At 44.4% G+C, this 12664-nt stretch overlaps 1 protein-coding gene across 1 annotated transcript in view; it reads left to right on the plus strand.

The window, feature by feature from the left end:
- The window catches only part of LOC126273368 (uncharacterized), a 536417-nt gene that overhangs the window by 432923 nt on the left and 90830 nt on the right, over positions 1 to 12664 (plus strand). Inside the window, exon 8 of the mRNA XM_049976918.1 lies at positions 6773 to 7230. Coding sequence (XP_049832875.1) covers positions 6773 to 7230 — 458 coding nt within the window. The remainder of the gene's footprint in view (positions 1 to 6772; positions 7231 to 12664) is intronic.

A 12664-nucleotide genomic window follows, 5' to 3' on the forward strand; every position in this document is an offset into this window, starting at 1 on the left:
AATTCTAGGCATGTAAACGTTTTACCAAAAGTGTCATCTAGCAGCCGCAAATATAGAACAGCTACTTAACAATCCAAATATAGATAGACGAAATGTTTAATACATGAAGCAAGAGGCAATATTTTATCTGACAGCAGCAGATATGGTAGCAATTTGTCTACATAAGAGCTTAGATGTACAGTTTAAAGGCTGAGAAATGCCTGAATCTAATTACAGTCATAGTCTCAAACAACTATTCTATTTAATGAACAATTGTATCAGCAATCCGACGGTCTCGCTATGGAAATCCATTAGCTGGTGTCCTTGCTGATATTTTCATTAACTCTCTAGAAGATAAGTCCTTCAACTGTTTTTCAGCTACAGCGCTATGCATTCTCCTCCTATTTCAAATATGTCGATGACATTTTAGTCATCTACAAAGGACCTGTTGATGGTATCGACCATATTGCTAATCTCTTCAATGAATTTCACGAGAAAATATCCTTCACCAGCGAACTCGGAAACGAAGGCCATCAATTGAATTTTCTTGATTTGATGCTTACAGTAGAAGAAAATAAAATGTCATTTAATGGTTTTTGTAAAGAAACACATACCAATCAGATCATACCCGCGTCTTCTATGCACCCACAATCTCATAAGAACGTTTTCTTTCGCTCTGCTATTTACAGAGCTACTTCTATTCCACCCTCGAAAGAAAAATTAGAGGAAGAATTTAATGTAATGAAAGTGATAGCAGTTAATAACGAACCTGTCATAGCGGATAACATCCTTAAAAAGAAAACATGTTATAAGAGTCACTATACTCGGCACCTCTATAATTGAGTCTCAGCCTAAAGAAGAATTTTTTTCTATTCCTTTCTTGGGGTCCATCTCCTATCGGATACAACACCTTCTTTGTAATAAATACAATTGCAATGTCTCCTTTTCCACCAATAATAGTTTGTAAGAAAATTTTTCATAATTTAAAATCGACCCGTTCACCTTTAAAAACCTCTAGTGTCTACGAGATTCTTTGTAACATCTGCTCGTCTTACTACATAGGACAAACAGGACATTCCTTTACGGCCAGATACAAAGAACATCTTTTAAAAGAAATTGGTACTAGCACTATCTCGGAGATGCTGTGTCCCATCGTTCGTGCGAAGACTATAACACCACGATCAGACTCACTTAAATCTTGATAGCCTGCCGTTGTAGCAGCAGAAACCAACCTAACAACTGTGCAAAACAATTGTTGTCTTATATAGTAGTTGCCGACAGCGCTGTCGTATCCTGTCTGTCTACATATCACCGTAACTGAATACGCATGCCTAAATCAGTTCCTTTGGCGCATCATTGTATGTAAAGGGAGTCTCTTACTCGTGACCGACAAGTTAGCTTCGTAAAATATAGGTACGAAACTAGGCATCCGTGATGCCCTTTTGCCTATGGAAGTTAAAAGTCTTTTTTGTTAAAATTTTTCACAAACGATAAGTATAGCCAAAATCGGTAACATTCTAAGAGAGTAAATGTATTGTGATGGTGTTTTGGATTCCTAACATTTTAAACGGATGCATCCATGAAGTTTGTGGAGAGACACCAGATATCATCTTTACAGCGCTCTTCTGTACAAGTGATAGTTTGTTTTTAGTTGTGAAATCGCCCCAGAAAATTATTGGCTCTGAGCACTATGGGACTTAACATCTGAGGCCATAAGTCCACTAGAACTTAGAACTACTTAAACCTAACTAACCTAAGGACATCACGCACATCCATGCCCGAGGCAGGATTCGAACCCGCGGCCAGATTGAAGCGCCTAGAACCGCTCGGCCACATCGACCGGCATGAAATTATTCCTTATGGCAACAATAAATGGAGGTATGCAAAGTAAGTTAATTTTCTTATTCTTCCATCACCAAAATCAGTTATTACAAGTAGGAAAAACTTTACTGAACTCGACCATTTGAGAAGATCTATAATGTGCGGTTTCCAATAAAGGCTCTGATTAATGTACATCTGTACCTATGAATTCTGAACAGTCTTGTTTCGTTACTCTCGTATTGAATTGTTACTGAAAATGCCACATCTCGTCTTGTATATAAATGAAAGAACTTTGTAAATGATAAAACCATTTTTCGAAAATCAACTTTCAAATATTTCATAAATTGATTCTGTTGTTGAAGCTCTATTGGACTTGATTATAACCTTTGTATCATCAGCAAAAATCACTATTTCTGCTTTGTCAGTGTACGATGTAAGATCATTATCTCATCAAAAGTATCCGGACACCCCCATATAAGGCAAATTTGACCACAAGATATCACGCATGGTGTACTGCCAATATAAAACGAAAAGCGGAGTATTGTGGTGGCACTGGAGAAGCAGTGGCTGCAGAATGAGTCGGTCAGTGGAGCTCAGTGACTTAGAGCGTCGCCTAGTTCTGGATGTAACGGATCTATCTGCGACATTTTAACCATACTAAAGCTGCGCAAGTCGATTACTGGTGTTGTGATTGTGAAGTGGAAACGCGAGAGAACAACCACCGCTAAACTAAGACCAGGTAGGCCTCAATTACTGTGGGACAGGGATTTCGTGCATTGCGGAGAACGACTGCAAAAAAGTCGCACGAAATCTGCGCAATGAATCACTCGTTAGTCTCAGAGTGCTACCAGACGTCCATCTGTCGTACTGACTGTGGGTACAGAGTTAAAAATAATGGTATGCAATGGTCGAACAGCTCCTCATAAGCCACACTTTTTTGTAGTCAGTAGTAAGCTACGCATGAGGTGGTGTACAGAGGGACGCCACTGACTGGAAGCGAGTGATTTGGAGTGATTGATCATATTGCATCTTGTGACAATGTGATGGAAGGGTCTGGATGTGGCGAATGCTTGGAGAACGTGGCCTGCCATCATGCTTGATGCCAACAGTGAAGTACGATGATCCTCATGTTTAGGGTATTGTCTCGTTATTGCTATTAAGAAAACGCTAAACGCGGAAGGAAATCAACGCATTTTACTTATTGTGTACTGTGTTCAGTAGAGGAACAGTTCGGAGACGATGATGTATTAGCATTACAAGCACCCTGCCATAAATCAGCGTCTGTGAGGTAATGGTCTGTGAACGACAGTATTCCTCAAATGGACTGGCCAGCCCAGAGTTTTGACCTGAACTCTGTAGAATACCTTTCGGATGAGTCCAGGGCCCAGTGTTATTATCTTCTCTAGTTTCGGCTGTTGAGGAATAATGGACTGCCGTTTCTCTACAAGGATTTACACTCCTCACTGAAACTGTCCCCAGAAAGTAATCACAAAGGCGAAGGCCTGACCACACCCCACATTAATGTCCACTAGATTTACCTATCTACAAACATACTCCGCAAGCCATCGTACGGTACGTGGCGGAAGGTAGCCTCTACCACTAATAGCCATACACTTTGCTGTGAAATTTGTAAACAGAGTGAGGGAAAAACGAATGTCTGAAAGCCTCCGTATGAGCCATAATTACTCATACCTTAGCTTAGTGATCCGTAAGCGACACGCATGCTGGTGCCAGTGAAATCGTTCTGCAGTCAGCTTCGGATCCCAGTTCTCTAAATTTTCTCAGTAGTCTTCTCGAAAAGAACGTCACATTCCCTCCAGGGATTTCCATTTGAGTTCCCGAAGTATCTCTGTAATATTTGCGTGTTACTCGAACCAACCGGTAACAAATGTAGCAGCCCGGCTCTGAGTTGCTTCGATGTCTTCCTGCAGTCCGACCTGATACAGATCCCAAACACTCGAACACTACTCAAGAGTAGGTCGCACCAGTGTCCTGCACGCAGTCTTCTTTGTCTATGAACTACGTCTTTCCACAATTCTCGCAATAAACCGAAGTAGACCATTCGCCTACCCTACCACAATCCTAAGATGCTCGTTCCACCCAGGAATTTAAAGTACTTGACTCTATCAAGCAGGACACTATTAATGCTGTATCCGATTACTACGGGTTTGTTTCTCCTGCCCACACTTACTAACGTTCATTTTTCTACATTTAGACCTAACCGCCATTTACCACACCTAAAAGCAACTTTGTGTCGTCATCTTGCATCCTGCTTGCACCTTACCATACATCACAGCATAATCAGCAAACAAACGCAGATTGCTGCCCACCCTTCCGCCAAATCATTTATATATAGAGAGAACAACAGGGGTCCTATTACATTTTATCTGGGACACTCCTTACGATATCCTTGTCTCTGATGAACACTCGCCGTAGAGGGCAGCATATTAGGTTCTACACTCCTGGAAATGGAAAAAAGAACACATTGACACCGGTGTGTCAGACCCACCATACTTGCTCCGGACACTGCGAGAGGGCTGTACAAGCAATGATCACACGCACGGCACAGCGGACACACCAGGAACCGCGGTGTTGGCCGTCGAATGGCGCTAGCTGCGCAGCATTTGTGTATCGCCGCCGTCAGTGTCAGCCAGTTTGCCGTGGCATTCGGAGCTCCATCGCAGTCTTTAACACTGGTAGCATGCCGCGACAGCGTGGACTTGAACCGTATGTTCAGTTGACGGACTTTGAGCGAGGGCGTATAGTGGGCATGCGGGAGGCCGGGTGGACGTACCGCCGAATTGCTCAACACGTGGGGCGTGAGGTCTCCACAGTACATCGATGTTGTCGCCAGTGGTCGGCGGAAGGTGCACGTGCCCGTCGACCTGGGACCGGACCGTAGCGACGCACGGATGCACGCCAAGACCGTAGGATCCTACGCAGTGCCGTAGGGGACCGCACCTTCACTTCCCAGCAAATTAGGGACACTGTTGCTCCTGGAGTATCGGCGAGGACCATTCGCAACCGTCTCCATGAAGCTGGGCTACGGTCCCGCACACCGTTAGGCCGTCTTCCGCTCACGCCCCAATATCGTGCAGCCCGCCTCCAGTGGTGTCGCGACAGGCGTGAATGGAGGGACGAATTGAGACGTGTCGTCTTCAGCGATGAGAGTCGCTTCTGCCTTGGTGCCAATGATGGTCGTATGCGTGTTTGGCGCCGTGCAGGTGAGCGCCACAATCAGGACTGCATACGACCGAGGCACACAGGGCCAACACCCGGCGTCATGGTGTGGGGAGCGATCTCTTACACTGGCCGTACACCTCTGGTGATCGTCGAGGGGACACTGAATAGTGCACGGTACATCCAAACCGTCATCGAACCCATCGTTCTACCATTCCTAGACCGGCAAGGGAACTTGCTGTTCCAACAGGACAATGCACATCCGCATGTATCCCGTGCCACCCAACGTGCTCTAGAAGGTGTAAGTCAACTACCCTGGCCAGCAAGATCTCCGGATGTGTCCCCAATTGAGCATGTTTGGGACTGGATGAAGCGTCGTCTCACGCGGTCTGCACGTCGAGCACGAACGCTGGTCCAACTGAGGCGCCAGGTGGGAATGGCATGGCAAGCCGTTCCACAGGACTACATCCAGCATCTCTACGATCGTCTCCATGGGAGAATAGCAGCCTGCATTGCTGCGAAAGGTGGATATACACTGTACGAGTGCCGACATTGTGCATGCTCTGTTGCCTGTGCTATGTGCCTGTGGTTCTGTCAGTGTGATCATGTGATGTATATGACCCCAGGAATGTGTCAATAAAGTTTCCCCTTCCTGGGACAATGAATTCACGGTGTTCTTATTTCAATTTCCAGGAGTGTATTACTTATGAAGTCTTCGAGCCACGCTCATCATGTGAGAAAAGGGCAATGAGCTACGCACGAGACATGCTTTCTAAAACCATGCTGACTCGTGGACTTAAGCTTTTCGGTCTCATAGAGATTTATTATATTCGAACTCAGTACATGTTCAAGAATTCTGCAGTAAACCGATGTTAAGTATACTAGTCTGTGATTTGGTGGGTCCGTTCTTTTACCCTTCTTATATACAGGAATCATCTACCCTTTTTCAGTTGCATGATAGTTTACTCTGGGCGAGAGATTCGAAATAAATGCAAGCTAAGTAAGAGGACAGATGGCTCGCCCGGTTGGGAAGGAGTGGGAAGGAGCGCCTGGTCCCAGACACAAATCCGACCGGCGGACATGTGTCGAGGTCTGGTGAGCCGGCCAGTCTGTGGATGGTTTTTAGGCGGTTTTCCGTCTGCCACGGCGAACGGCGATTGCTGCGCAAAAAGTTCTCCACATACGCTTACACCACCATTACTATACCACGCAAACGTAGGGGTTACACTTGCCTGGTGTGAGACGTTCCCTGGGGCGGGGGGGGGGGGGGGGGGGGCTCCACCGGGGCCTGAACCGCACAATAACCCTGGGTTCGGTGTGGGGCGGCGGAGGGGTGAAGTGAACTGCAGTAGTCGTCGTGGGGTTGTGGACCACTGCGGCTGCGGCGGGGACGGAGCCTCGCCGTCGTTACTGGCCCGCGGTTAACATACAATACAATACATACAAGAGTAAAGATGCTTTTGATCGGATTCTGCACATAGCAAGTACAGGAGTCCTTCCAGAATTTAACTCTGTGAAAAGCACAAGTAATTTGCTCGAACTCAGAAAAATTTTGATAATGAGAGCTGCATGAACAATCAGACACGACTTTTCCTTTCTGGCAGTTAAAAGTGAAGTAAACCTTTACCCATTCAACCTCGAAAGCCTTATGCACGGTCTTGACAACATTGCCTGACCTGAGGTTGTTGATTTTAGTGCTGCTGCCGTCTTCAGTCTCTCACACGCTGGTGAAGTATTCTGTGTCATTCTAAATGCCGGAAGATACATATGGGGGCGACTGTGGCTGTTTCAGAATCCGGCGACAGCTCCGCGTCGGAGGCGCACTTCCCGCCGTCTGCAGTCGCCTCCGGTTCGACAGTTCTGGGTGCGGATCTAGCAGACGCCGGACCGCTGGAGGCGGAGGAGGACGCCGGGGGCGGTGGGGGCGAGGCGAGTGGCGGCTCGACGTACCTGCTGGTGGGGGCGGTGGGCGGGGCGCTGGCGGCGGCCTACGTGGTGGCCGTGCTGCTCTACCTGGCCAGGCACCGGCGGCGGAGCGCCGACCGTCAGAGGCAGAAGGACGCTGAAGCCGCGGCGGCGGCAGGGGCGGCGGAGGCGGCGTCCAAGGCGGCCGCGGCGGCGGCGTCCAAAGCGGCGAGGCGGCCCACGCTGCTGCGCAGGCACCACTCCTTCTCGCTCGAGTCGGAGGACACCGACTACAGCGGGGGCGGTTGCTCCGACTACGACGAGCACTACCCAGATTTCAAGCAGGTACAGCTTCAGTTAGCAAGGGGAGCCAGCAGTGGCGAGACTACATTCTCTACTAGTGGATGGACTGGAACAGGGATAGCAAGTTTGATGGGGTCCTGCTGGTTTCTCTCTGTCAACGTTTAGTTATATCTGTAAGTTGCTCTGCAAATAGCATACTCTTTTACTGTACCCATAATGAAAACTTCAAGCTGCTGAATATTATGAAATAACCAGAGGGGAATTTTGTTTGATGTAACTGTAAATGGAAGATATTTCTTGTGGGTGAGAAGGTCACCATCAGCATCGGTTTTCTGGTCTCTGATCCTTGTTTTTTTTTTCAACTCTTTGCGATATGTTACTTCCTTCTTCGGGTTGTTATAGCTGAATTCTTTTAGCAAACCGTCTGGGGTCTAAGTCCTCGTCATGTCTGCCTTCTCTTCCCTCCACACGATCTGCTTACAGTAGACCTCGAATCCATCTCCGTTTACTGTATTCAGTTACATCCAGTAACTGCCTTCCACACCCACTCTTCATAGAACATCCTCGTCTGCCGCTTTACCCATTTGATTTTCTCCGTTCTCCACCATATCAGCGTCTAAAAAGGTTCCCATTCTCTTTATGACATCTTTTCTCATGGTCCATGTTCCGACACTACGATATGACACTCTAGACGCAACATTTTATCAGTATTTCCCTCTAAGCCATTTCCATACGATTGGAAAAAAAGAATTTCTTCTTGGAGAATGACAGTTTTACTACTGATAATCTCGACTTAATGTCTACACTGCACCTCCAGTTTCTTTCTATGCTACTATCGCGAATTTCCGCCCATTGTGCAATATATCACTCTTTCGTCTCATCCTACTGCCATTATTTTTGTCCTGTATGTTTTCATTTCGTAATCTTCTCCAGTAGTTACTATCTCCTCTACAATTTTTTGGCGCTGTTTACAATCCTTGGTGACAAGAACCATATCATCCACAAGTCTCAATCGTCATATCCTCTAAAGTATGTTGAGGAGTGTAAGTAATAAGCAACTACCTTGCCCTACCTCTTTGCCTAATTCCATTCAGCTGGTACACATACTCTTCGCTCTTGCCTCAGTATTTGGTTCAGGCTGAGTGATGGAAATATAAAAACGTAAGAAGCAGTCAAAGCCAAGCATCGCTAAAAATGGCATTAAACCACTGTGGCGTGATCAGTTGTAAAGAAGTACGGACAGTCACAAAGTAACAAAGTGAATAGCGAACGGGCCATAAAGAGGTAGTATTATTATAGATTTTCATGTAGGAAGACCACTCAGGACACTCGAATAATGTCATAAATCATACGCAATAACTGCCAGTGGCAAGTTTTAATAATGATACAGTGCGGCTACAGCCCATCCTCATTACGCTGTCTTGTCCCGTAGCTAAAACAGAGTTTGGATGCCCATATTTGCAGAGAGGTCCCCTTTTAGAAGTATCTGGACTTTATATGTTTCTTTTAAAAAGTAATATCCCAGAAGCTTCTGGTGTGTATTCTCGCAGTAAATTGTCTGTCAGTAGGCACTGCATTATCCATAACAACGTAATCAGCTGGCTTGACTAACAAGAGATTCTATTCGTCTGGGTTACTAACCAGAGCAAATGCAGTTAGAAAGAACGGAAATAACAGACGACGAAAATCGAAGAAACTAAACGAACGTAGCACGTGGTGTTTCCATTACGTTGATACACACTTCCAGAGACGACGGAGAAGATAATATCTATAAATTTACGCTAAGGAGCCCTTGTCCGGATACGACTGAATCGAAAGGTACTAAGCCAAAAGAGGTGTGGAATAACTCTGCTACCGGAATTAGAAAACCTACGAATCGTTGCTTGCACGATGTAATAATGTGATTTATGATGTATGTAGCTGATAACATTGTGTGGTATGTAGATCTGGGCAACATGTGGGTGTACATCAAAAATGCTTCAAATGGCTCGGAGCACTATGCGACTTAACTTCTGAGGTCATCAGACGCCTGGAACTTAGAACTAATTAAACCTAACCTAAGGACATCACACACATCCATGCCCAAGGCAGGATTCGAACCTGCGACCGTAGCGGTTGCTCGGCTCCAGACTGCAGCGCCTAGAACCGCACGGACACTCCGGCCGGCGGGTGTACATCATGTGGAGTGAGGGAACGAAACTTTTAATGCCGCCTTGCAGGTGGTCATTTCTGATTTAATGTTCTGTCAGTTTACAAATTGACGTGTGAAATAGCATTGCAAACGATTACTAAATTGGCAGACATGATTTTCTTGCAAGGGCATAGAAATGTAACAGTACCTCCGGATGAAGTCGCCAAGCAGGATAGTTCTTACGTATACCATGTTCCCAGGACTGTTCCAAAGGTTAAGGCAAACAACAGAAGTGCTTCAACAACATAACGACCGAGAAGGACACCAAATTGAACTATCTCAAGACTGTGGAGAAACAGTGTTTGCTCGCACGGGCATAAGAAGAGAAACGGGTCGCGTACGGATAGTGTGTGTAAAGTAATACGGAAACAGCAACTATATCGCACAGCTACAGTGCACAACTAAATTCACATACTGTGCAAGTCTTAGCTCTTACTGATTTCGTCTATTGGGCCAATGGGTGCTGTAGTTCTGTGCGGCTACTCTTCGGGTGAATCCTTTTCACCGACAACGGAATTTTTAGGTTACAAAAGTCACGTGAGGGCGCACTAGTATCCAAATATGGCAGTTGTGAAGTCATCAACAATTATTCACTATGTATCTGTGGTTGGGCATTGTCAATGACTGGTTAATATTTAGCTATCTGTTCTTCCCTGCTTAACAGCATTGGTGTAGCCCGTGTTTTTAAGAGAATCCACACATTGTGGGAACATATTGCACTTGATCTTCGTGAACATGTGTGTTTCTGGCACTATGGTGCTTCGGCTCACATTGCACGTCTTGTACAAAGATACTTAGGTATAAGAGGTCTTATTTCATGGTCACCTCATTCACCTGTTCTGGCCTCACTTTATTTCCCCTCTTGGCGTCACATGAAATGTACTCTGTATGAGACTCCTTCAGAAAGTGAAAAAGATCTCCTGGGAAGGATTGTCCGAACATCACCAGGGTTGTTCGAACTGGTGTGACTGAACTTTGTGTGACGATGTCGTACACGCATAGAACTGGAGGACGCCTCGTTTAACAGCTGCTGTGAATGGAGCACCTTGTGTTAGTTATGCAGATAAATAAAGCTATAGCAAAAATGTGTCTACTAGAACTTTTTAATTTGTACTGTTAATCTGCTAACAATAGGAAATGTTCACATTTTTCTTTCAACTTTCAACTCCATTTTTTTGGACCAGATTTCCATGTCCGAGAGCGATCTGTTTATCCCTTTTCCAGTCCCTGGAGATTTTTATCATCGTCACGAAAATACTACATTAACGAAGGGAAAGAAGCACACAACGGACAGGATACTCGGAAAGCCTTCTTTGCTGTTTTCTGAATGTGCAGTTGACAGCGAAGGCATTAATAATGGCGTTCAAGTCTGTTAGACATGGGTTACTTAATGTAAGAAATAAGGGAAAGTGTAAGATGAGGAGACAGGTGATTTGAACCTTGTAAGGTGGTAAACTATATATTTATTGTTGTTACAAACTAAACCTGAGTCTTGTTACCTAATGCAGGTTGCATAATAACAACGTTAACAATAATGCAAATAATTAATTCGAAAAATCATTTCAACACGCTGAATGCTTTTATTTATAGCGGAATAATTAGTCGTAAGAACTCACTATTTATTACCTTAGAACTAACAGTCAACTATCTTTAACATTTCTTTAAGTAGACGTGCAATGTTATATAGCAATTATGACTCAATATTCCTGGAGCTGCTAAGTACTCCGACATTCAGTCTATAGTAAACTCAAATATGCAAACCGTCACTACCCAAACTACATTACTACTATGAGACTACCATTGAAATTCTCTGATTTTCTTCTTCTTTCTGGCGTTATCGTCTCTTCGCGGTCTCGGCATGTTAATCTGGTTGGTTCAAATGGCTCTGAGCACTATGGGACTCAACTGCTGTGGTCATTAGTCCCCTAGAACTTAGAACTACTTAAACCTAACTAACCTAAGGACATCACACACATCCATGCCCGAGGCAAGATTCGAACCTGCGACCGTAGCAGTCGCACGGTTCCGGACTGCGCGCCTAGAACCGCGAGACCACCGCGGCCGGCTGACCTGTTTTGATTGAGACATAATTCTCTTTCGTTCTGGATATTTCTTGCACATTTGGGCTTATCTAGTTCAGCTTTGTGTTTACTGTTAGTTAGAGTAGCAAGCTGCTGCCACTTTTCTCTATAATACACACACACTGTTTAGTCTTATGTCCTGTCCATGTCTAAATTCAGTATCCTTCTTACATTCAGAGTAAACATGTTCAGACGTTCAGTTGTATCTCTGCGCCCTAATCTTTTTAATTGTGCATAAATACACATTATATGGACCACATTCTGTCAAAATACCTAACATCCTTTGGCAGGGGTTGTAACTTTATCTACTTACCTAAGCAAATATGCCTCCGGTAGTTGCGCCTCCATCGAATCTGACTGAAACGTAACTGGCGAAAGTGTGCTCTTTCTAATGATTCCACACCAAGTTTACAGTTCAAAAACCTGTAATGGCACTTTGATATTAAATAACCAATGGCTTATGGGCAGATAGAGTCTCATTCATTATAATTTACGCACAGATAAAGGGTAAGCCACATACTACACTCTGATGATGTCCTGTAACGTGATTGTTTGAGTTTAGTAACCTAACAGAGACAGACTGATTCATAATAACTAACTTGTGGTAAGTAAATCATTAACACATTCGCTAATTACACTCTCCTTCCAAGTACATAGTCATATCGAAACGAAACCGATGTGCACAGTAGATATAATTTGGAAATAACTCAGTTCACAGTCCAATCATCCTGCCACAGTTTACAAAAGGCATTACTGAAGCTTAGCACAGTTCATAAAATTAATTAGGAGTTCACAGTCAATCAATAAAAATCAATTGCTGTGTAAATTTTCCAAAACGAAATTTAGATAAAACTCTGTATCTTTTACTACGTGCGGTTTGTAATAATTAGTCTGGATACATTGTGCAGTAGTTTCCGGCACAGATATTGCTCTTATCATAATCTCCTGCGGACTGACTGACTTGGCTTTCAACAGTCTCTCTTTTGTAAGTCCCTCTTTTATAAGCCTCTCTTTTATAAGATTACATTTATCTATTATTGTTCGATGGAGTTTTACAAGTTACAACTAAAAGTATACATTCTTGATTAATTGAATGGTGGGGAAGGTTTCTTCTGAATGTGAACTTTTAGATACAACTGCTGAATTACTCTGTCTACTTTGCCAAAATGTAGTATTTTGTTTCAGTACAATGTTTTAGCTAAGT

The sequence above is a fragment of the Schistocerca gregaria genome, chromosome 5, assembly GCF_023897955.1.
Source record: "Schistocerca gregaria isolate iqSchGreg1 chromosome 5, iqSchGreg1.2, whole genome shotgun sequence".
Taxonomy (NCBI): Eukaryota; Metazoa; Arthropoda; class Insecta; order Orthoptera; family Acrididae; genus Schistocerca; species Schistocerca gregaria.